General features: G+C 38.8%; 3 protein-coding genes and 1 pseudogene across 4 annotated transcripts; 3 read left to right on the top strand and 1 right to left on the bottom strand.

Annotated features, from left to right (window-relative positions):
* Positions 1–62: 62 nt before the first annotated feature.
* Positions 63–3,593, bottom strand: LOC117612120 (WD repeat-containing protein WDS homolog). The gene is made up of 4 exons (XM_034340864.1): positions 2,119–3,593; positions 1,891–1,992; positions 564–1,199; positions 63–460 (listed from the first exon to the last, which is right to left on the bottom strand). Exons 1-4 carry the CDS (start codon positions 2,836–2,838, stop codon positions 275–277), a joined length of 1,644 nt encoding a protein of 547 aa, XP_034196755.1. The 5' UTR covers positions 2,839–3,593; the 3' UTR covers positions 63–274.
* A 1,171-nt stretch (positions 3,594–4,764) lies between these two features.
* Positions 4,765–10,286, top strand: LOC117637987 (receptor-like serine/threonine-protein kinase ALE2). 2 transcript variants are annotated; one of them, XM_034373066.1, is made up of 9 exons: positions 4,765–5,340; positions 5,490–5,573; positions 5,909–6,019; positions 6,099–6,197; positions 6,750–7,118; positions 7,200–7,460; positions 8,044–8,439; positions 8,635–8,875; positions 9,218–10,286. In XM_034373066.1, the coding sequence occupies exons 1-9, from the start codon at positions 5,277–5,279 to the stop codon at positions 9,930–9,932; spliced, it is 2,340 nt and encodes a 779-aa protein (XP_034228957.1). In that variant the 5' UTR covers positions 4,765–5,276; the 3' UTR covers positions 9,933–10,286. The 2 variants fall into 2 exon arrangements, with proteins under 2 accessions (XP_034228957.1, XP_034228958.1); XM_034373067.1 differs by lacking the exon at positions 7,200–7,460 and having other exon boundaries at positions 4,788–5,340.
* A 996-nt stretch (positions 10,287–11,282) lies between these two features.
* LOC117637191 (ribokinase) lies at positions 11,283–15,607 on the top strand. Its single transcript, XM_034372025.1, has 13 exons — positions 11,283–11,403; positions 11,523–11,574; positions 11,671–11,760; positions 11,953–12,030; positions 12,130–12,204; positions 12,303–12,355; positions 12,572–12,722; positions 12,846–12,956; positions 13,406–13,532; positions 13,680–13,777; positions 14,453–14,591; positions 15,180–15,232; positions 15,348–15,607. Exons 1-13 carry the CDS (start codon positions 11,330–11,332, stop codon positions 15,429–15,431), a joined length of 1,185 nt encoding a protein of 394 aa, XP_034227916.1. The 5' UTR covers positions 11,283–11,329; the 3' UTR covers positions 15,432–15,607.
* Positions 15,608–16,946: 1,339 nt separating this feature from the next.
* Positions 16,947–24,257, top strand: LOC117637984 (annotated as a pseudogene).
* Positions 24,258–25,120: the final 863 nt, after the last annotated feature.

Below are 25,120 nucleotides of genomic sequence, written 5' to 3'. Positions count from 1 at the left end.
TGAACCCTCGAATCCATTGAGAAAGGAAAAACCAAAAATACAAAGCTTGCAGATATTTAGCATAGCATGGCAAAGGAAAAGTATTACTTCCAACATTATGTTTATGGTGACTAGCAAATGCTAGAGACGGTGACAACCAGAAAAGGGTATCTAAAATGGAAATCTGTACCAAAATTTTCAAAAAAAAAGGGTATTCACAAACTCAATAATGAATAAGAGATTGAAAATAACAAAAGCTATATACATAGGATGTGAAATTGGAGATACGATCCATTCAACTGAGCTTCTGAGGTTGAATCTTATTAGAAAGGCTAGATCCCCATATACGGATAGAATGATCATCACTCGCCGATGCCAGCAATTGAGGTCTCCTATGATTCCAACTCACACAGTTCACAGTCATTGAATGCCCACGCAAAACCTCAATTGGCCTATAATTTCGCCGGTTCCAGATGTATACCTAGAGAAGATAATGACTTTAACTTGTGAGGTTCCATTTGGTTCACTGGACAAGAATGATTTGTATCTCAGCATATGTATAGGCTCAAATTTGGGAAGCATACCTGTGCGTTCTCACTACCACTGGCAATGAATGTGCTATTCAATCCACCGAAGCAGGAGCGTATTACATACTTGCTCTGCTTGTGGCCCATATACTTCTGTGGCCTCACCCATTCACCAGCAACATCCCACATATGAATCTCCTGGCTATTCAGGTTGACAATAAAGAACTTACTATCTCCAGAAATTGAAAGGGATGTGATAGAATGGTCTTCAGAGATGACTCGTTCGGCATTTGTTCCCACGTTTAAAATCCGAATTTCTTTATCAGAGAAGATGCTGATAAGATTTTGCCCATCTGGTGTCACTGCAAGATCTAAAATCTTGGGCATCCTCATCCCTCTCCATGCTTTTAACTCATTGCCATCACAATCCCACATGTAGATGCCCTTTTCAGGGTCGGAACTGCCACATACAAGTCGCTTTGAGTCGGGAAACCAAGCACATGAGCTGACAATGAAGCCAGGATCCCCAAATGTATGCTTGCATGTACCTGTTTCAACATCCCATAGCTTGAGGACTTCAACATTTCCACATGTAAGCAACTTTGAGTCATCAGGGCTCCACGCTACAAAGGATACTGGATTGTGGTGACTCCGTAGGGTATGTTTTAATGTCACCCTACCATCCTCCGGCACCTGGCCCAGAATATCAGAACTAATGTTAGAAACCCTAGCACCTTGGAATCTTCCACCACTTGTATGCTAAGATGAAATTCCACAAAGCTCTATTGTAGTACAAAAGATTACAAAATATTAAGGTGACATCCAAATTAGTGTCTTATTTTTGTCATTTGTTAGGATCCTATGGTATATCGGTTTTGCATTTTAAAAGTTATATTAACATTAGAATTCTAACTTTGGAAACAATATAATTTGCTTTTATTGCTTTACCAAAATTTATGACCGAACAGACAGCTCTTTGGATCGTGCATTTGAACACGTGGCATGATGCATTATATTCATGTAGCTTAAGAGTAGATTCCTTCATGCATCTCTCTTACAAAACCAGAATAAACTATTTTTCATTTCCTCACAAATTTGATGAATTCTAAAAGCAGGATTTACTACTTATTGCAAAAGATTTTCTGCTTCCCATAATTTTTTTTCTTCTAAATCTGCAGTAGTACTCAACTAAATTGTCTTGATTCCATATAATCTGTTTTGAGAGTTTAAGATTTTTACACATGCAGTGTCTAGAACACTAAAAGTATACCTAAAAGTAAAACACCCGACCATATAGGTTAATAAATTCATCTTCAAGAATGAACTTTAGCATGAAAGCAAAACATTCAATAACCAGAATAAATACTTATAAACTCTACGGTACCTTCCATATGATGGCTGTGCAATCACTTGACGAAGAGGCTAAGTACTCCCCATTATTAGAAAATTGCACAAACCAAACTTCATTCTTATGCTCAGTCAAAATCTGCACCAATGAAAAACAAGTGTTCATGTGTATATCAGCCATCCAACAGAAGAACAACTGAGCCAAAAATGTAGAAACCTAATACTTAATTTTTCAAGACAGAAGCATTGTGGCCGGAAATCGCACCTGAACAGTCTCTGTAGGGATCTGATCCCTACTACAGGAATGGTCTGCATAAAGTGAAACTTCATCCGACAAATTATGATACATACATGAATCAATCTGGGACAAAACAGCAGTTTCAACCAGATGTTCCAATCTGTGCTCGGGCAGCGTAATTGGTGAAGGAAGCCATTTTTCCAATTCTTGCAACAGTTTTTTTCGCAATTCTCGAATAGCATTATCGTCTATCTTGCTCTGCTCCACTTCCTTCCAGGAAAGGATACTCCGAGCAAGGTTGTGAACCTTATCTCTGTCCACCTGTAAAGCTGACACCTCTTTCTGCAAAATGGCCACAGCCAATTTGTCATCCCCACAACTCAAGTACTCCAAAAGGCACTGTTTGAACACAAGAAACAAAGCAGCAGCTCTTGTGTCATCTGTCAAATCCTTAATGGCATTAAGGGTATCAACACAACCATCCCAATTCCCGCCCGATATCTGTGATTCGAGCAATTGAAAATCATCGGATTTGCAGGAAATGCCAGACTCCAACTCCAAGCATGAGGCAGACTTCTCATAGCCAATTGAATATAGGCATTGAATTAGTATTCTTACAAACTCGTGCTTCTTAATTAGACCTTTTGGGCCGAGCCTAGGCGATTCCTCCATTGGCAATGGAGTTTGGCGAAGAATCCTTCGAGGATTTGATGAACTTTCTAGCCTTTTATAATCAAATATCCCCATTTCTTCCACCAGCCATGATAACCCAAAGAGAAACAAATATTCTGCCAAGTGCCAAAGATTGGAGCTACTTTTCCAAATAAACCAGGCAAAACTTATGACAGAGAAAAATTCCAAATGACCAATTGCCAATTTTACTTTATTGCTCTGAAACCAAACACCCAAAACCCCAAAACCTCCAATCTCGAATCCAAACAACAAACGGACTGAAAACGAACCAAAGTTCACACAATAACGTACCAGTACAATAGAAGTCTCAATTCCCAATACGCCAAATGAAGTTGCAAACTTACCAAACTATCCCATCAGCCAAAAATACATAGAAAGTAACCCAACATGGCAGGTAGGCCTTAAATGATAATTGAAATAGATTCAGATAATATTGGTAACAATTGAAACGAACCCAGAACAGCTTAAAGCTGGAAGCAAATAACCATGGAGGCCAATACAACGTAAACCGCTGTGCCCAAGGAATATATTGGCAAGAATTAGACGAACCCAGAAGAGCTTGGAGCTCTAAAAATATGAGAAAACGATAATTTATGCTTAAAAGGGCAGAACAGAGAGACGTCGATGTCTATGAAAAAAATGAGAGATTTGAGAATTGAAACAGAGGAGTGGCTGAGGAGCAGAGATTTTTTGCGGCGACGAAATTTGATGGTTGGAGAAGAATTAAACAATGAGTAATGGAATGGTGATGATGAGAAGTCGTGATAGATTGGAATGCCGAAACCAGTGAGTAACAGTCGATGCGATTCAGAGAGTCGCTAACGAGATAAAAATACAGAGCAGATCTGTGTATCCTTAAAGTCTATCACATCATACGCCGTCGTTTCACAGCCAGCAACAGTTTTATCTTCTTATTTTATCCCAACGAAAATAATAAACGGCATGTCGTCTATCTTCATGGCTACATTGAATTGAAACAATGTTTGGAAAATTCATTAATGTAGTAATCAAAATGTTTATGAGCTCAAAAGTATAGATGATGCATTATTTTACATGAACTACGATTTTGAAAACCCAAAGCTCCTTGCTTGAAGAACAAAAGTGAGCTAAAAAAAAATAACTCAACTCTATTTTTATGCTAAGTGTATTCTTAACATATCAGAGGCATATAAGTCTGAGAATCAAGGATTCGTTATTTTTTCAATGAGAATCCAGGGGAAACCCTCGGATCCAAAAAGGAAATCATATGGTGAAGGAGCTCTGAGTTTATGAAGAGAGAAAAGAACTTTCTGAAAAAAGTAAGTTAATCACTAGTGTACGTCTAATTAGGTATTTTCATGATCACATATAATTGTTAGCGTTTCTCCTTTGTTTCACCTACCTCTTACAAATTGTAGTAAACTTGTTATTTGTTATAATATTGATCCTAAAACCAAAGTTAAATATTCCTTTAGTAACCATTTGCAAGTAACTACCATACTCAAGCCCTAAGTTAAAAGGTTTTAAGTTATTCAAAAACTACAAGGAAGTTTGAGAACTCAAAATGAAAATATTGAAGAACAAAATTTGAAAAAATGGAGTCGGTGTGCAAGTGGATAATATGAGAGTGTGAAAATTGTATCCCTTATTTTAAAAGTATTTCCATATAAATAGGATGTTAACCTACCAATTCTATTTTAGACCAAGAGTTAGTTGAATCATTATAAAATATTTGACCGATATTTATCATCAAATTGAAATAAAATTAGAAAAAAAGGAGATTAAAGATTTAACAAATGACTTTATAGTATGAATTTTGCCAAATATCCCCAATAATTTATGGCTAACAATAACACTTGAAAAACAGCAGCTAGGCAACGAAACGGCCGCGGAATTGGCGTTTGGTTAAAGTGGGCCCGTTCGAAACACAGTCGTCGTCAATTTGGCGCGTGGATCAGACAGCCATCATTCAATTTTACCGAAACCAGTCTCGCTGGAGCTACGCACTCGACACTACTCTCTCACTCACTAACTCACAGACAGCAGCAATAAAGTCCCTCACCTCACTCCTACTGTCTCCCTCAAACCTCCTCTTCTTCTTCTTCTTCTTCTTCCTCGTCAAGATCTCTCTCTCTCTCTAAAACACCCACATTCTCTCTCTATACATACACCCACATTCTCTCTCTATACATACACCCACATACACCTCCCTACCTACATCTCTCTTTTCTTCTAGATCTTTCGCCGCGTTTCATGGATCTACGCCCCCACTCACTCCCAGTACTCGCCTTGTCTTCTCTCTTCTAGGGTTTTAATCGCCGCATGCTTCACTCTTTACTCTTTTCGCTTTCGTTCTTAGCTTAACCATGCGATTCCTCGCTCCGAGCAAGCAATGCGATGGAGAAGCTCGCCGGAAACCTAGAAACCTCAGGCCACTATCCGGCCAGACTCTCGAGCTCCAAGGTGGCTGCTTCTGACGATGTTTTATGTGAATTTCGGTTCGGCGAGGGACAATGCGAACTCCGATTCTGCTTCTTCTTTTTACTCTCCTGCTCAGCTCGATTTTCTGTTGTTCAGGTATGTTTTGAGCTTTTTAAATTATACAGTGGTAGTCAAATAGTGCTTGGAGAATTTAGTTTATATGATTTTAATAGCTTAATTCTTCGGTTTATGCTCGATAAGTGACGGTTTCTCAAGAAAACTAACGTCCCTGTTTATTATTTCAGGGAATTTGTCTTTAAAGATTTACTTGTCTCCTTCTCAATTGCCAAACCAACCATTATCTATGAAAGATTTCTCAATGGAACGCGGTAAGGGTGCTAATCTTTTTGTATAATCCATTTGCCAGGCTCGACCTTCATCTGCACAATTTTTGTTCGATATTAAAATCTATTGAAATATGTTGTCATGGATATGGAAACAAACTTCTTGAGCGGATATATTGTTGTTGTACACTAGAATAACTCCTGTTGAACATAAATATTGTCATCAAATGAGCATTCTTTGAGGTCGCCAATCGTATAGCTCTATTTGTGCATATTTGGTGTCTTCACCGATGTTTTAGTTCCCCTCATGTTAAAGTTACTTCCTTTGATAGCTATGCATATATCTCTTAACCAATTTGGGCTTGTCCTACCATTTGCAGCAAGGTCGATTCTGATGAGTTTGGCCTTTGGTTCATCAAAACTACCCAAAACAAGGGCAATCAAGCCTTCTTCGGGATCCCTGCCACCTGCACCTTCTCCAATTTATCTAGGTATGTATTCCCTTCAAAATATGAATACATGGATGTTCCAGTTGCTGGTATTGCAGTGATGTTAAGTTCTCAATTTCAGGTCCTAGAAGTTCTCCCTCACCAAGACGTGGTCATCATAGTCATCATCATGTGAGAGCGAAACCCCATGTTGTTACTCCAGCACCATCAAAAGACCCAGGTAAATAATATGGGGTTTATGATTTGTCATGATGTAGTCAATGCCAGGTGTCACTCATCTTTTACAACATCCAAACAATCTGTAGATGTTTAGTTGAGATTGATGAATTTCCAAAAATGTTGTTTAATTTCTATTATGACTGGGATGGGGTGGCCAAGAACTATTAATTTGGGTAGTTGGATATCACTTGCTTTTTCTGAAAATAAATTGGACCAACTAATCTTCTAGTCGCATATAAAATCACTCCTCTGCTGAGGCAAGTTGAATGTTTTAATTTTACCATTTAGTCAATAAGAAAGAAAGTAATGGCCTGTTAAGTTTACGTGTTTTGGAAGATGAGTTTGAGGCTTTACCTTCCCCACTATGGGTTGGAGGTGCAGCTGGAAACTTTTTTAGCACAGCTGCTGCTAGAAAAGTGGGACTTGGGTTCATGGAATTCCCAAAATTTTGTTAATTTAACTATGGTCGTGAAAATGTATTTTACCTCAGATTATTGTTTTTCTTGGCAAGTACCTTGCCAGTTTACTTCTATAATGATGGTGCTTCTGGCAGGTTGCGATCAAATCTGTGTGGAGCCACTTACTGCATCTCCATTTGGTTCACCTTGTGGTTGTGTTTTTCCCATGAAAGTCAGACTTTTACTGGATATAGCTCCGTATGCTATTTTTCCTGTAATGAGTGAGCTAGAGATTGAGGTTGCCGAAGGCACGTATCTGGCACAAAGCCAAGTGAAAATAATGGGTGCAAGTGCGGATAGTCAAAATCAAGGAAGGACAGTAGTGGATATTAACTTGGTTCCACTAGGAGAGAAGTTTGATAATACCACTGCAATACTGACGTACGATAGATTTCGGCATAAGAAAGTCCCTCTAAATATGACTCTTTTTGGAAATTATGAAGTGGTATACATTAGTTATCCAGGTACTGTCCTCAATTCTCCTACTTCTGTTTTCGCTTCCTTTCATTGTTGTTTGTGGTTGAGACTGAAAAAGTCATTAACAGGGATCACTTCTTCACCACCATACGAGTATTTCAAGGGGAATGGTCCAGCTGGAAGTGCTGGAGATCTCCCCATCACCGCAGATTTTCCCAGCAAGAACCAGAGGATGAATATTAGAACAATTGTAATCATTGCTGTGTCTGCATTTGTACTCCTGTTGGTTCTCATTGGGGCAATCTGGATCTTTGTGAAATGGAAGAGAGTTGGAAGACCATCTAGTGCTGTTGGTCCTGCATTCACATCTTCTGTTCACAAAAGATCTGGTAAGTATGTGGCTTTTTAGTGTTCTCTTGTGTTTCTTGTGCACAATTGTGAGTAAATCCATACATGCATGCATAAATGTATAAACCCTCACATACATGCATGAAATCAACAAATTTCAATTTTAACGATAAAATAGCTATACTTGCACAAAGTTTCCCTGCAAGTCCAGTTACCTCAAATCTTGACATTTATCTCTTTTTTCTTCCCATATATCATGTTATGTTGGGAACGCTTTTATGTTTGAGGGCCGGGGTTCAGGACCCCTTTCATGCCAAAGAAAAAACTATTGTATGTTTGGAACATCGGTTTTGGAGAAATGGACCACCAAAGTACCATGAATTGGGGTATACAAGCCAGATCATGATCCTCATGTGGTGGGATCTGGTAACTCATGTTCTGATATGTAGAGTTTGTCATACAGAAAAGACTTCTACTGCATTCATTGTCTTTGTTTTTGTTGCTTTCTCAATTTGATACTCTTTTATTAACATTGAATTTCAATCTGGACAATTTAGTTAATTGTTCACAGTTCCATATTAAACATACTGGAGACTGAGTGATTGATCTATTCGTGTAATTCAGGTATTGGGTCTATCTTATCAAGTAGTATTGCAAGCTCCACTTCAGTGTCCCTAATGTCCACCATGGCTACAAGTATTCTCTCTGTCAAAACATTTCCACTTGCTGAGCTTGAGAAAGCAACGAATAAGTTCAGTTCCCAAAGGGTTTTGGGAGAAGGGGGATTTGGCCGTGTTTACCATGGAATTATGGAAGATGGGACTGAAGTTGCAGTCAAAGTGCTTACAAGGGATAATCAAAATCAGAATGGAGACCGTGAATTCATTGCAGAAGTTGAGATGCTAAGCCGATTACATCACCGCAATCTGGTGAAATTGATAGGCATATGTATTGAAGGGCGCACCCGCAGCTTGGTATATGAGCTTGTTCACAATGGGAGTGTTGAGTCCCACTTGCACGGTATATTTTCCTTGTCAACTTTGGTCTCTTTCAACTTGAAGTTATTTTCCCGAATTAGAATTAGCTCTCCCACTCGCCTGAACTAGCAATTTAATTTACCTTCTCTTGAAAGACTTTTCGTATTTTTTGTTTTGTTTTTGGGGGAATAGAAACAACCTTAAAGCCCAATATTTATACGTTATGGTTGTTTTTCAGGGGTTGACAAGAAAAAGGGACCTCTTGACTGGGATGCACGGATGAAGATTGCCCTTGGGGCAGCAAGAGGATTAGCCTATCTTCACGAAGATTCTAATCCTCGTGTTATTCACCGAGATTTTAAGGCTAGTAACGTTTTGCTGGAAGCTGACTTCACGCCCAAGGTATCAGATTTTGGGTTGGCTAGGGAAGCAACTGAGGGAAGTCATCATATCTCAACAAGGGTCATGGGAACTTTTGGGTAAGCACGGTTGTTTAAGCTGTTACTAATCAGGATTTACAGATCTTTTAAACTGTGATTTGGATCCAATATTTCTTTTTAGGCTTCTAGAGCATAAACCTAATTTGCTATATGGCGTCATAGTACACTAGAAATTGGGAACCTTTAATGAATGATAAGGATGATTAGTGAATGGATTTAATTAGATTTTTCGGCCATAAGAATTGAAATTCTCCTCTGTCCAGATATATATAAAGTTTATAATATATGATGAAATTGAAAATTTGAAATAATGTTTGCTTCAATAGTTTTCTGTCTGAGCAACATTTCAACTATTCTCTTGATCAAATTGCTGGATTACAGGTATGTTGCCCCAGAATATGCAATGACAGGGCACCTACTTGTCAAGAGTGATGTTTATAGTTATGGAGTCGTGCTGCTGGAACTTCTCTCTGGAAGGAAGCCTGTTGACATGGCCCACCCTCCTGGCCAGGAGAATTTAGTAACTTGGGCACGACCACTGCTAACCAGCAGAGAAGGTTTGCAGCAGTTGGTGGATCCTGCCTTGGCTGGAACCTATGACTTTGATGACATGGCTAAAGTGGCAGCCATTGCTTCCATGTGCGTTCACCCTGAGGTGACTCACAGGCCTTTTATGGGTGAAGTGGTGCAGGCTCTAAAGCTCATATACAATGATACGGATGAGACCGGTGGGGATTGCTATAGTCAAAAGGAGTCTTCCGTCCCGGACTCTGAATTCAAAGGTGATCTTGCTCCTTCTGATAGCAGTTGGTGGAACGCCGGCGGACTCACTCCCCGGTTAAATTACGGGCAGACCTCTTCGTTCATTACAATGGAGTATAGTTCTGGGCCACTTGAAGATATGGAAAACAGACCGTTTTCAACTTCAAGTTTGGTGGGGGATGAGATATCTTTACCAATTAGACATGGCAATAGGTCAGGGCCATTGAGAACAGTCCGGAGCAAGCCAGCATTCTACAGAGTAAGAGGAAGTAGGAGTGAGCATGGGGGACTCCTTTCGAGATGTGCTCGGAATGATGATGGCTTCTGGGTTTGAAGTTTGTTAATTTTATTTTTGAATTTTGTACAGTTAAAAAAGGACTGGGGCTTTTAAGTAAAGCCATCACTTGTAGTTTAGGTATTGGAAAATCCTCCGGAGTCCATGTCGGAGGATGAGAGGAAGAGAGAGAGAGAGGAATGGCTTCTAATTTTGGAATTCTTGATTCATTTACATACGAGTTGGATGGAGATATGTAAGTTGAATAGTCTCCGTGTGTATTATAACGTCCCCTTAAGTTCAATGCCTTATTGATTGACATTGTTACCCTTTATATTTGTTGGGCTGAGAGTCATCTTCTTGTTGTAGCCAGATATAACTTATCTGATTCAAACACTTATTAGCTTCTGTTAATTTGTACGGACAGTTTATGGATGTTAAAAGCTACCTAGCCTATGCTTTTTGTTTTCTTCATTTGCTTGGTTTCTATAATGTCATATTATTCAGAATTCAAATAGAACTAACAATTAATTTTATCAACAATTGTCGGACTTGAAGAACTAGTCTTTAATTGTGTATCTATATAATTTGAACACAATTCTATCCAAGTTCTACTAGTTTACAATTCTTTTTTGAGATATTTAGTGATATACTCATTTCTAACACTAATATTATAAATAAATCCTACACAATTGAATTCCTATAAACAAACCCAAAAAAACCCAAAAAATGATAGCTAGCCTTATTGAATTTAATATTGATTATTAAATTACTTTGATGCCCTATTGAGTGCTTGGGGTATTTTTATGAGATTTTGGGGTTGGGCTTGTTTTAAGAAATTGATGGCAGTTTTGTAATTTATAAGAAGCTAAAAGCTTTTTTGTTATGTTGTAAATGGGCTTTGGGTGTGTTTCTAAAGTCCATTTTATATAGGGTATTTTTATAATTTGGGCCCCCATATTGGGTATAATAGTGAATCTCCCTTCTTTTTTGTCAATAATGGTCGTACTTGAGATTTAAACACAAGATTTTCTCCAACAAAGTAGAGATTGAGTGCCACTTACTAAATCCCTAAACTCATTGTTGGCTTCCTTGGCTTCCTCCTCAAACTCATTATCGGTAACCTCTTTCAACAAAGTAAAGACTGAGTGCTAAACTTATTATCGGTAACCTCCTTCAACAAAATAAAGAATGAGTGCTCATTGTTGGCGACCTACTTAAACTTATTATCGGTGCTCATTGTTACTAGATGTTTAAAATTATTAGTGGTTATTGCAAATTGCAATTAAAAGACAATGACTTTATTCATTAAAAAAATTCCCTCGTAGCAGTGGCATTATGGCATAGGTAAGAAGACTAAATTTAACTCTTTACCAATCTAGACCTGATATCTATGATAAAGCCAAAGGCACCATCCACCGAATCTTCTCTTTTCTTCAACTGTAACAACAGAAAAGATGCTCTCTCTTTACCCAACTCCCAATGCCACTTCCCTCAGCTCACCAACCTCCTTCTCACCTCGCTCAACCAGGTCTCCTCCTCCTCTTTTTCTAACCACACCTTCTCCTTTCAATTTTTCCATTAACAAAACAAAATCATACATCTTTCAACCATTCATTTCAAATTCTAACAACCAAGTTTGAGTTTCAGGTTCAGAATGTCGCACGGTTCTCTTCCTCCTCTCCCCGAAAACCGAATCGTCGTAGGTTCATCTATATCAATTACATTCTTCTTATTATAATCCATACAATTATGCTCATAAATACTTGCTAATTATGCTTTTATACAATTATGGCAGCTCAGCGTCGGCACGGTGGTCGTCGATTTCTTGGCCGCCGTGGCCTCTTACCCTAATCCGGACGACAAAATCAGAACCACCAGCTTAAAGGTAAACTTAATTTATCCAATTAAATTTACGCCATTGTTACTCGAACGTGAGTTCACCCAGTAACTCGGTTGTTTGTGTGCAATTTTTGCAAATGAAAGATTTGTTCTTTATTTTTATTGTTGATAAATTGTTGTTAACACATAAATGATGCTGTGGATTAGCTTTGATAATTAGTTTTGATTGGTTTCTTAGGTTCAAGGAGGTGGAAACGCGGGTAATGCTTTGATTTGTGCAGCTCGTTTGGGCTTAAGTCCGAGACTGATTTCCAAGGTCTTTAATTTTAACCCTTTTATTTTGAATTTTCTCTCCCCGGAAGGAAACTTGGTTGTTTGATTTTGGTAGCTTGTTTTATGCATTTTGAAATGATAGGTTGCAAATGATACACAAGGCAGGGGCATACTGGAGGAGCTACAAGCCGACGGCGTAGATACTTCTTCTGTTGTGGTAAGCTTCAGAGGGAAAGCCGTTTGTAATCTTTAAGAATAGGACTTGACTGCTATGTAATCTGAATATTGCTTTCATTTTTGGACTCATTTTTCCAGGTTTCCGAGGAGGGTAATTCACCATTTACCTACATTATTGTTGACAATGAAACGTGAGGAACTTCGCTTTTATGTGTTATTCTCTCTCCCCCCTCCCCCCCAACACCAAGCATACACAACCTTGTATTAGCTGACTTTATTGTTTAACCCATAATATTTTCTTGTTCCTACATTCTGAATCTGATCTAATGCAGTGATAGAGGGCAGTGGAATAACTTTTTCCCCAATCTTTGTGTTTCAATTTTGATAAACTGTTAGTGACATTCCAGGAAAACTCGCACTTGTATTCATACTCCAGGATATCCTCCCATGATACCAAGCGACCTTTCCCAAACAAGTTTATCATCTGCATTGGATGGAGCAAGAGTGCTTTATTTAGATGGACGAATACATGAAACTGCTTTACTTGTTGCACAGGAGGTAACTGTTATCTTCCAGTTTCTTGTGTTAAACTTCTTGCTGTTAAGTGTATCTTTACGTAGTTTTCCAAGAAAATTAGTTATTAACTAAAGAGAGTAAATCAGCATAATTGGATTCTCACAGGCTGCTCGCAAGAATGTACCTATATTAGTTGAAGGTGAACGGATAAGAGAAGGGCTGGATGATCTTCTAAAACTAGCTGATTATGCTATATGCTCAGCGAAATTTCCACAGGCAAGTCAATTGTTCTTCTATGAACTACTATATCTAGAAGGAAATTAGGACATGTTTTTCCAACTTAAATATTTTGTCAGCTTCTTCCTTTTGGTTTCTAAACCCCTCAAAACTGGAGATAAGACTTTGATTTGCTTCTTATCTGTTTCCAAACAATTTTCAGCCGAAAATAGCCGGTAAAGGAACCATTGTTTTTGATATGCAAATAAGAGGTTTCCTCAAGCACTGCTCTTCTTATATCCTGTATTTCTATTACTTACTTAGTCTAACCATCTGGTGGATATATTTTGCACTCAATATGAATGCTAATGTGATTGCTGTGATTTTACAATTAACTTAGATCACATTTAGACACACTTTTTGCCCTTCATTTTTCGCTTGGATCTCTTGGTCTAAGTTTAAGGACCAAGGTCATTTATGTGGGACACAACGCATATCTTGTCTTACAGGCATGGACAGAAGCAGCATCGGTTCCAAGTGCTCTTGTTTCGATTCTTGTGAGATTGCCAAAGATTAAATTTGTGATTGTGACATTGGGTGAAGATGGATGCATAATGCTTGAGAGAAGTGTGAATGGTAAGTATGCAACTGTCCAGGGTTTATTGAGGAGGAAAACGATATGAAACATAGGGCCTGAGTTGTGGCTTGCAATGTTGTAAACATTGTCTGTTTTATCTGATTTGAAAATTTTACAGGTTTTCATTGAAACTCTATTTCTGGCAGAGGCTCCTCAGACAGAAGAAATGGATGTTGATAGCTTGCTAGAATTGCTGAAGCAGAGAAAAGATGATAACTTTGCTATCCCGACATGTGTTTCATCGGTAAGGAACCTGAATGGTTAAGAGGATTTGAAATAATTTAGTCAGAGACAAGTTAGAAGTGAACTATTTTCCCTTGATTTTTGAAGTATTTAGATAGTCCGTTTCACCGCTCTCTCCCATGAGTCTTGATGAAATTCACGGCAACCCTCAATCCTTCTACAGAGTTTTGAGGATTGCATCTTGGGTTTACAACTTGGGATCTCATCCACACGTCCTGAATATTTGCTTAGCCTCAGGAGCATAAGTAATAACTAGAAAATCTTTCCATCGTTTGATTATATAATTTTTACATTAGTTATCAATTTGAAAAGAAACCATTACCAAATAAAAGTTGGTCCTAACAAGATGACGAAGTCCGGCCACATCTTAAGCTGGGAATATGAGGTGTCCTGAAATAACCAAAGTGAAGCACAATACCTGTGTTGTTGTAGAGATGAAATCCATTTAACCATAGGAAGATGGTAAAGGGGAAATTTAGTTTGACACAAGAAACATGTCACATTTCATGCAACATTGGCTAGGGTGCCTTTTTCTTTAGATCGCAAACTTGAGTGAATTGTGGAACATCAGTTTTTATTATTATTTCTTTTTAGAGTCTTAACTGGAGACTGAAAAAAATACTGAATAATTGTAGTAGCTACTAATTTGTAAGTTTTCCCATTGTAATCATTTCAGCCTCTGACAAAATTGAGAGCCAACGGGGTAGGGACGGTTTGTGGGAGGTTGTTTGTGGGAACAGCTGAGAAAGTACCACCCTCAGAACTTCAAGATACAACAGGTGCTGGAGATAGTTTTATCGGAGCAGTTCTCTATGGTATGTTTAATCCCTCAACTCATCTCTCTCTCTCTCTCTCTCTCTCTCTCTCTCTCTCTCTCTCTCTCTCTCTCTCTCTCTCTCTCCTCCCCCCTCCCCCCCCACCCCACCCCGCGCACACACAGATCATTTTGTCAATTTTTGTTTTTGGTTGTTTATTGCCTGGAAAGGTACCTTTTCAATCATTAAGCAGAAAAAAGGTGTCTTCTTAATGTAGTATATATTTGTTTAGTTTGACTTTTGAGAGGTTGCAACATTGTTCATTCGTAAAATCCCTACTGACCATTATCCAAACATGAGGGCTCAGATCAGTTCAGTTTAATGTTACTTTGTGAGAGAGTGGGGTTGTGGTTGGGCTAGTCTACAAGCATGGCTGACTAACTAGATAAATTTAATCATCATCTTAGTGTATATCATGTGAGCACTCGAGTTCAACCAACATTTGGATTGACCATTTGCAGAGGATAGGCCTTAGGTCACAAAATGTCTCATGCTTGTTTGATTTTATAAAGTTGAATTTAGATGTTGAAGCAAATTCCTACTTTTTGTTCTTTTATTTCATTCATGGGATTTCTGATTTTATTGTAGCTATTTGCTCCAACATGCCGCCAGAGAAAATGCTGCCATTTGCTGCTCAAGTGGTAAGTAGACATGTTTCTGCTCAATGGCCAATTGTTATGATGTGGTAGGATTTTGCAACATAGATTTGTTCATGACTTTTTTTTTTTTGTTTTGCTTGTGTGATTTTGATTGCAGGCAGCTACCTGCTGTAGGGCTGTTGGAGCTCGAACTGGTCTTCCACACCGCACAGATGCACGCCTGGCATCATTTTTATCCTAAAAATTCCCAGGAGGTCCTGCATGATTGGCATAGTTAACTGGAAGGGTGAAATTTTAGCCTAGAAATTAAGCTATTTCCTCGCATGAGTTATTAATTTTGTAAACCACTGTCTCTTGGCGTAGAAGATTTCCTTGTAATGGGCAGACAATTTGATAAGCGTATCTCCTCATTCCAGTGATTCTGTACCAACTGTTTATGGCAAGTAGATAGGAAATTCCGATTTTGCCTGATCAACAAGCTTCAACATTCCAAGTCATTTGGTCCCCAACCTTCCTCCCAGTCTACATTGTCTTCTGCTGGATCCTCATCACGCTTTGACTTGACGCCGACTGACGACTAGGAGCCTCTTCCACCTGACCTTCAATCTAACAAAATTCAACTTCAACTTCAACACTCTTTATATACATTGGCCTTCCACTCGCTTCCCAATCTTGGAGGCTTCCGAATTCAGGAAAAGCCGAGTCTTTAACTCTGTCAAGTTGTTCCGTTACTGGCTTCATCTGTACCTCCATCCTCTGAAGCGTGTCTTTTAATTCTAGACCCCGTCGCGGCCTTGCATGGCTGTCACTCGCAACCGCAAGTTCCCCGTCACAACTTTCACAGTGTAAGCAGGACCCATCGTCCTCCATAGACATCAGGTACAGTGTATCCAAACTGCTGTATCTTTTCCTACAGTGAGGGTTAGGACACACATATTCCTCATACTGTGCAGCCTGTACCTAACGACGTCGTACATCTGGGCATAGTCCGGACAGGAGTAAGCTGTCCCTCCCCTTCGATCTCTGGCGACCAGTTTTTCCTTCTCAAGAAACTGCAGAGTGGAACGAAGTTTCCTTGGGGGCAGTTTCAACTCCCCGGCCAAATCTTCTTTTCTCACCCATTGTCGTCTTGACAGCACACCGAGCACCACCACGGTGAGTCCCGTGTCGTCGTTGGCGGCCTGACCGGTCTTCGGCTGCCTGTGGTAGATGTTTAAAAGTATAGCCGGGCGGCTAGACTCTTTAAATATTCGAATTTATTATTTTACAAGTATAGCCGCGCGGCTATACTATTTAAATATTTTCGCATATATATTATATTTAAAGGGTATAGCCGTGCGGCTATAATCCTTAAATATTTGAATTTATTATATCTGAGAAGTACCGGCTATACTATTTAAATATTCGAATTTATTATGTTTCAAACGTATAGCCGCACGGCTGTCCTTTTTAAATATTCGAATTTATTACTATATTTAGAGAGTATAGCCGCGCGGCTATACTATTTGGATAGTGGAATTTACTATATTTAACAGGTATAGCCAACCGGCTATACTATTTAAATAATCAACTTTATTTTAAGAAGTATAGCCGATCGGCTATACTCTTTAAATATTAAAATCTATTACATTTGAAGCGTAGCGCTGCTATTCTCTTTAAATAGTCGAATTTATTATATTTGAAAAGTATAGCCGCCCGGCTATACCCTTTAAATATATTCGAACACTGGCCCATTTCTAGTGCGTTTGGACGCCTAGCGCGTAGGCCGATTTTTAGTGCGTTTCCAAGCCAAACAAGCATGGCGAGGAAGAGCTCCAAAGTTGAAGCTCTCTACGAACTCTGCCAAAACATGTTCACGCCATCAGGGTCTCCTCCCCCTTCTTCTGCAGCAATCAACAAGCTTTTTCTGTTTTGGGTATTTCTCTCGTCTTTTGTTAAATTTATAATAACATGGTTTCTTTTAATATATATGTGAAGTGTGTAACCAAAGTTTGGCTCAATTTTGCATATTGGTTTTGCAAATTATGTTGAAACTCAAATTGAGTTTGCCCGTTTTGGTGGTGTAATTGAGAATTGAGCGATATATTTATGGGGTTTCGTTAAATTGCTAGAATATATTGATTTTGTAACTCTACTTGGTCTTGGTTCTAACGGAAATTGGAATATCCTTCATTGGCAAATAAATTAGCAGTGGACTAGTTTAGCATGAAATCTGTGAAACTTGAAGCAATTAAGGTTTGTCTGCAAAGTGAGTTTAGATTCATATATTACATGCATTGTTACTCTTGGAAATATGATGTTTGCTCTAAAAAGAAAGACTTTACCTCCAAAATGCTAACTTAATTACCGGATTGCTCGTCAAGGTGAAAAACCAGCTGGATGAAGAATCTCCTTTCTTTCCTTTGTGCCATTTGTGGCGAAGTTTGACGGTTTTTCCTTTTCTTGAGAATATAAACTTGGCTGATAGGGCTTTGTTGCTTATTGATAGTAATTTCTAGAGTCCAATGCCACTTCTGATATAGATTTAAATGGCCCCCGGTATGTGGAAGCAGCTTGGTTCAGCTTTTATTTGAGGAATGTCTCATTGGTTAAGTCATAATGATGTCTTTGCTTTTGTCCTATTGTTTGTCACATACATAAATTTGGTTAATAAATATTTATCTTGTCTTTTCTGCACAATAATCGATTCCTGCTTAAAATGTGTCTGAACCCAAAATATCAGATCTTGAGGCCTTAACTAAGAAAGGTGATGACAGTTTCAGTTCCTTCCTAATAACTAGAAGACCAGGTTACTCAAATATGATTCATCAATTTTATAGTTAGGATACACCATGTCACAGTATCTTGCCTTTATTTTTCTGATCTTGGTTGGAATTCACAGGCACAATGTCTCCGGCTGATGTTGGGCTTAAAGAGGAAAATCTGGATGATGATCGAGACCATGGATATTTTTGGACTTGACCAACTAAATAGAGTTGCTCGATGGGCTCAACCAATAACATACTTGGATATATATATATATGAATGTGATAGTTTTACGGTAAGCATTTAGTGAAGAAGAAGAATATTTTTACATTAGCTATACCATCTTCTATGTTCCCAAATCAAGACTCTATTTTTGTTTTCCTTCGAGTTTCTTATTTACAGTATTTGGTACTGCAAGGAACAAAAAAAGATGGATCCTTCAATGAATTTTTGACATTATATTCGTTTGTGTGTCTTTTCATTGATGAAAAAGATCTATATGTTGTACTACTCCATAATATGACCATTGGGACCACCATTCATATAAGTTATCACTCAACAAGGAATTTAGATTGTTGTTATATTCAAAGCTCTCTGAAATTTATACTCACAGATTAAGTAAATGATTTTGTGCAGATGTGTATATTCGGTTTTCCTACTTTCTCAGTCATTCCACTTCTTGACCATCCTGGGATGACTGTTTTTAGCAAAGTTCTCTATGGCTCTTTGCATGTGAGAGCTTATGATTGGGTCGAGCCTCCCAGGAAAGCAAGGAACGAAATTACTTTCCAGGTCTGGTTTTTCATGTAGTTTTCAGCTTGTAATGGCTTACGCAGTTGCACTTCTTGACAAAAGTATCAGCTTCACATTTTCATATTGCTATTCCTGTAGTTTCTGTTAGCATTTACAGACTTTAATCTGCCATGTTATATATTATAGATCAATGGAGCTCATGTGAAAATGTAGAGAGAAAACTTGGAGAAGAAGAAGATGAAAAATATCAGTCTATTTCTCACTCTTAGTCATGCACAATCTGTGCAATCCAATATAACAGTAAAAAAGAAAGAATATTCTCTCTTACACAATCAAATCTAACCAATGATTAGCTACCCTATGAGATAGCTACACTTGGCACAAATCTACTACACCTAAGACTACATCTTAGCTGTCCATTTGGACTGTGATCCAAAGGCTCACAATTTAAGTAACAAACTCAGCTAAATCTCTTATACTTTAACACTCCCTTCTAAGTGTTTAGCTGAAATAATTCCAAGCTTGCTCCTTAGATATTCAAATCGATTCCTTGCCAAAGCCTTAGTGAAGATGTCTGCATTCTGCTCATCAGTTTTGCAGTATAGCAGATCAATCTCACCATTTTGCAAAGCATCTCGGATGAAATGAAATCTTCTGCTTATATGTCTTGTCCTGTGATGATGCACAGGATTCTTTGTTATTGCAATTGCAGAAGTGTTGTCACATAGGATTGTTGTAGCCTCAACTTGTTCTTCACCAAAATCAGATAGAACAAACCTTAACCAGACTGCTTGAGCTGTAGCTTCAGCTGCACTAACATATTCTGCCTCTGCAGTGGATAGTGCTACACTGCTCTGCTTAACAGATGCCCAGGAGAAAACACCTGATCCAAGATGAAAAGCATAGCCAGATGTGCTCCTCATATCATCTTCACAGCCTGACCAATCACTGTCACAATATCCAACCAGCATTGCCTCTTTTCCTTTCTCATATGCAATGCCATAGTCTAGAGTACCTTGAATGTATCTAAGTACTCTCTTAGCAGTTCCCATATGTTTCTTTGTAGGTCCATGCATGTATCTTGCTAAGAGACTTGCAGCAAACATGATATCTGGCCTTGTTGCAGTCAGATATAGTAAGCTTCCAACAATCTGTCTGTACAGCTTTTCATCAACCTGTTCACTTCCATCCTCCTTGGATAACTTCTCATTCATAGCAAGTGGAGTTGACACTGCTTTACAGTCCTTTAAACCAAACTTGTCCAACAGTGTTCTTGCATATTTTTTCTGATGCAAGAAGATGTAGGGCTCAGCTTGTATCACACCCAATCCCAGAAAATGATGCAACAATCCCAGATCTGTCATTTCATATCTCTTTATCATTTCAGTTTTAAAACTCATCACCAATTCTTCAGAGCTTCCTGTGTAGATGATATCATCTACATATAGTGAAACAATTAGGATTCCACTTTCTGCAGCTTTCACATATAATGTAGCCTCACTAGGACTTTTCTGAAATCCTGCAGTAGCAAAGTATGAATTAATTTCTTCATACCAAGCTCTTGGAGCTTGTTTGAGACCATAAAGAGCCTTCTTGAGTCTATAGACTCTGTCTTCCTTGCCTTGAACCACAAATCCTGGAGGTTGATCCACATACACCTCCTCTTGTAGCACTCCATTTAAGAAGGCTGACTTTACATCAAGCTGAAACAGTTTCCACCTTTTCTGAGCAGCCAGAGCAATCAGTGTTCTAACTGTGTCAAGCCGAGCAACAGGTGCAAATGTCTCATTGAAATCAATTCCTGGCTTTTGAGTGTAGCCTTTAGCTACTAGCCTTGCTTTGTTTTTCTGAACAGAACCATCCAGATTTAGCTTGACTTTAAAGATCCATTTGACACCAACTATAGGTTTATCAGATGGTCTTTTTACCAAATCCCAAGTTTCATTCTTCTCAATCATCTCAAGTTCTGCTTCCATTGCCTTTTGCCATGCTGCATCCTTGACAGCTTCTTCAAAGGATTCTGGTTCAATGATGCAGATGTTGCAGCTTTCATAGATCTCTGTAAGACTTTTGTATCTCAATGGAGTGTGGTCAATATCTTGAGTACCTGTGTCAACCACAGATCTTTCTTCATTGTCTTCTGTTAGCAACTCATTCTCAATTGAATGTTCTGCTTGCTTCACAACTGTGTCATAGCTCCCTTTCTCCTTTTCAGACACAGCATCAGTAAGTGGCACTGAAACACTGCATTCTTGCTGTGCATTCCAATCCCAGCTAGCTTCTTCATTGAATACCACATCCCTTGAGATAATCACTTTTCCAGTGGCAATGTCATATAGCCTATACCCTTTCTCACAGCTGCCATATCCTAGAAACACACATCTGTTGCTTGTTGAATCCAGTTTCTGCCTCTGTGGATTTGGAACATGTGCATAGCACACAGATCCAAACACTTTTAAGTGTTTAAGTCCTGGCTTTCTCCCACTATAGGCTTCAAATGGTGTTTTCTTGTCCAGAGCTTTAGTTGGACTTCGGTTTAGAACATATACTGCAGTATTCACAGTTTCTGCCCAGAACTCAAGTGGCATGCCCTTCTCAATCATCATACACTTGGCCATCTCCACTATGGTTCTGTTTTTCCTCTCAGCCACACCATTTGCTGTGGTGAGTATGCCACTGTAAGCTGCCTCTCCATTCCCATTTCATCACAAAATTTATTGAACTCATTAGAGGTGTACTCTCCTCCCCTATCACTTCTTAGTTTCTTCACCTTATATCCACTTTGCAATTCAACAGTGGCTCTAAACCTCTTAAACACTGTGAATACCTCAGATTTGCATCTCAAGAAATAGATCCAGCACATTCTTGTACAGTCATCTATAAAGGTGAGGAAATACCTGTTTCATGCTTTGGTAACAGTTTGCATTGGGCCACACACATCAGTGTGTACCAATTCCAGTGGAGTTGAAGCTCTGCTGGTTGCCTCTTTTGGAAATGCCTTCCTGCAGTGTTTTCCAAAAGTGCAGCCTTCACATACTGCATTTGTATTTTTGATTTCTGGCAAACCAAACACCATGTCTTCATTCTGCAGCAGTTTCAAACTCTGCATGTTTAAGTGCCCCATTCTCCTATGCCAAAGCAAAGTTGATTGGTTAATGCTTGCAGTTAGAGCAATATGTAAGTCTGTTTGAAGTTTCAAAGGAAAACTTCTATTTCCTTTCATATCCACTCTAGCCACCAGATTTGAAAGAGAGCTATCATCATAGACTTCTGCCTTGTTATCTCCAAAAATTAGGAAATATCCATGCTCCATCATTTGTCCAACACTGAGTAGGTTCTCTTTGAGACCAGATACCAATAGCACCTCCTTGATATATTTCCTTCCCATTTTAGTTTCAACCGTCAGGCTTCCTTTTCCAATAACATCAACCAACTGTCCTGTTCCCATAGCAACTTTTGCAGTCACATTCCTATCAATATCAATCAAAACATCTTCTCTGCCAGTCATGTGGTTACTACACCCACTGTCCAAGTACCATACCTCTTCCATGGACCTTTTCTCAGTTGCATTGTTAGCATAGAACATGGTTGGTGAAGAAGTAACCTGAGTAGCAAACTGAAGCTGCTGCTGCTGTTCAGGTTTCTTGCTATAGCAGTCTTTGGCAATGTGACCAAGCTTGTCACAGTTATAGCACTTTGGTTTGCCCTTGAACCTACATTCTCCATAATGCAATTTCCCACAATGTTTGCAAGGAGTTTTAGTTCCATCAGTAGGTTTATTATCCCACTTCTTCCCTTTGTCTTTCCAATTCTTCTGCTGCTTGGAATTCTGATTTCCAGTGGCCTTAGCTGATTTGGTATCTATACTCAGACTAGCAAAGGCCTTCTCAGTCTTGTTCTCATGATGTCTTTCCAATCTTTGAGCAAAGCTCTTCAATGAGGCTACCACCTCTTGAACCTCAATTACATCTAGATCCCTTGAATGTTCAATTACAGAACAGATTGGATCATATCCAGGCAGCAGACTAATTAACATTTTCTGCACAATTCTTTCTCTAGATAACTCTTCTCCATAACCTCTCATTTGGTTTATTAGATCAAACAACTTTGTAAGATAAGCAGATAGAGATTCATCCTCTCTCATTCTAGTATATTCAAATTCTCTACGAAGACCCTGCAGTTTTACACTTCTTACCTGCTTATCACCATGAAATTTTTGCTTCAGGATGTTCCAGGCTCCATGAGATGATTCTTCATGAGAAATCCTGGGGAAGATCACCTCAGATACTGCTCCTTGAATCAACCCCAAGGCCTTAGCATCCTTCATCAGGATCTCAGCTATAGCCATCTTCCCAGAACCACTTGATTCCTCTTTTTCTTTTTGTTTTGTATCAGATTCATCAGCTCCCTTCGAATCTGAGCCTTCTATTCCTCTCTCAACCAGCTCCCAAATCCCATGAGATTTGAAAATGGTTTTCATCCTTATGCTCCAGAACTCATAGTTCTCACCATTGAAGATTGGAGCACGCAGCTCACCACTTCCAGATCCTGCCATATTAGACAGATTTCACAGAGAGCAGAATTTGACAGAAAACGCAGCACACTTCCTTCACAAATTCAAACGCCCAGCTACACGATCAAACCTGGCTCAGTGATACCATGTTAGCATTTACAGACTTTAATCTGCCATGTTATATATTATAGATCAATGGAGCTCATGTGAAAATGTAGAGAGAAAACTTGGAGAAGAAGAAGATGAAAAATATCAGTCTATTTCTCACTCTTAGTCATGCACAATCTGTGCAATCCAATATAACAGTAAAAAAGAAAGAATATTCTCTCTTACACAATCAAATCTAACCAATGATTAGCTACCCTATGAGATAGCTACACTTGGCACAAATCTACTACACCTAAGACTATCATCTAAATTCCTTAGCTAGATGCATGAGTGAGATACTACCAGAGAGGTCGTAAGACTGCCCTTATGAATTGGTCCATGTTCTATGCTCATGATTTTCATATTTTGAGGGTTAAAATATGGGAAAACTGATAAAGTTTCCTTCCAATACGGTAAGATTGGCAAAGCTGGCGGTTGACAAGGTTTTAACAACACCATGTGGGACATCAATTTTGTATCCAAGGAATGGGGGGAGTCTGCATTATTTTACTGGTCACTCCTTGTGCTGTTCTTGACATTCTCACACCCTCTTACAGAGAAGATGCAGGCAGAAAATATACCTACTACCGCAATTACCCGTACACTGCCTTTGGTAAGTAACTTTTGTTTCTAGTTAGAGTTTTCTTTCCTTGGTGAACTTATTCGCATGAAAAGAAAAGAAAAGAGAAAAGAAAAGAAAAATTATGAAAACTGATAATTATAGTTGTCTGCTAAACACTGTAGCTACAGTGAACAGAATTAAGATAGATGCTGGTAAAGAAGAGGAGTATGCATGGCTTGCTGAGACAGAACCGGATAATCTCTAGAATCTTGAGGTTCTATGGAAAATGCTCTCTAGGAAAACACGAGATTTGGTCCTGATTAAAAAATTGAATAACAAGAACAAGGTGAAATATATATAGTACACAATAATACATTTACAATGCCACACAAGAATTACATAGTTGAACTGGATGCCATGCCAGTCGCATTTGACCAGTTCCATCCGTACAAACTCCTGAAGATAATTGATTATTGACTGACAAGTGTTTGTACTGAAGAGAAGACGCCTGGTGTCCCAGCGCACGGTATGGAACTATCCAAATGACATCTAACTTATAAGCTCTATCAAAAATTTCTGTAGATTTTCCCAAATTCTAAATTGGGTGGAAGCTTAGATAACTTGAGAAATGAGGGTTATCTTCACTTAGGGTGATCTGAAAGCTTCACCAGCATAACACACATTACCAAGTTCCACTTCAATGAGCAGAAGCTGCAAGCAAATTTGAGAAAGCAAAGAAAACTTAGAAAAGTGGGTGGTGTTGGGGATTATGCTTGGCCAGGGAGCTCCTGTTATATCTATAAAGAAGAAAGTGCAAAAATCAACTTCATACATAGTACCAACAGAATGAATTGATAGAGAGCATATATGGTTATAGAAATTAACGAACAAACCTGTCCACTAGCCAAGCCAACAGAAAGATCAGCAGTAAAGTTATCCTCAATTTCCCCACGACAGTGGCTGACCATCACACCCCAATCCAACCTGCAGCTTTTGCGTCAAGTGCTGCCTGAATATATTCAGTTATGTTGCCAATCTGGTTAACCTGCAATTCAAAGGAAGAAAATAAGCTCAACCAAGTTCATCAACACAAATGGTTGTTACCATTGCACGGAAAAGAAAGAAGAAAGAAGAAAAAAAAAACCAAATACAGTTTAAGTTGCTTGCCTTCGAAACTAGGCCAACGAATTTGGGCTTCCCGGTAGAGCTC

The sequence above is a fragment of the Prunus dulcis genome, chromosome 8, assembly GCF_902201215.1.
Source record: "Prunus dulcis chromosome 8, ALMONDv2, whole genome shotgun sequence".
NCBI lineage: Eukaryota > Viridiplantae > Streptophyta > Magnoliopsida > Rosales > Rosaceae > Prunus > Prunus dulcis.
This window is presented reverse-complemented; position numbering and strand designations above follow the sequence as displayed.

Bases quoted from the DNA above. Each gene is read 5' to 3' on its own strand.
- LOC117612120 (XM_034340864.1), bottom strand. From the start codon at position 2,838: ATGGGGATATTTGATTATAAAAGGCTAGAAAGTTCATCAAATCCTCGA. The intron at 1,993-2,118 runs GTGCGATTTCCG...TCATTGGTGCAG, and splicing joins TCCCTACAGAGACTGTTCAG to ATTTTGACTGAGCATAAGAA. The intron at 461-563 runs GTATGCTTCCCA...TATCTTCTCTAG, and splicing joins GTGGTAGTGAGAACGCACAG to GTATACATCTGGAACCGGCG.
- LOC117637987 (XM_034373066.1), top strand. From the start codon at position 5,277: ATGCGAACTCCGATTCTGCTTCTTCTTTTTACTCTCCTGCTCAGCTCG. The intron at 5,574-5,908 runs GTAAGGGTGCTA...TACCATTTGCAG, and splicing joins AGATTTCTCAATGGAACGCG to CAAGGTCGATTCTGATGAGT. The intron at 8,876-9,217 runs GTAAGCACGGTT...GCTGGATTACAG, and splicing joins AGGGTCATGGGAACTTTTGG to GTATGTTGCCCCAGAATATG.
- LOC117637191 (XM_034372025.1), top strand. From the start codon at position 11,330: ATGCTCTCTCTTTACCCAACTCCCAATGCCACTTCCCTCAGCTCACCA. The intron at 12,356-12,571 runs GTGAGGAACTTC...GTGACATTCCAG, and splicing joins ATTATTGTTGACAATGAAAC to GAAAACTCGCACTTGTATTC. The intron at 15,233-15,347 runs GTAAGTAGACAT...TTTTGATTGCAG, and splicing joins TGCCATTTGCTGCTCAAGTG to GCAGCTACCTGCTGTAGGGC.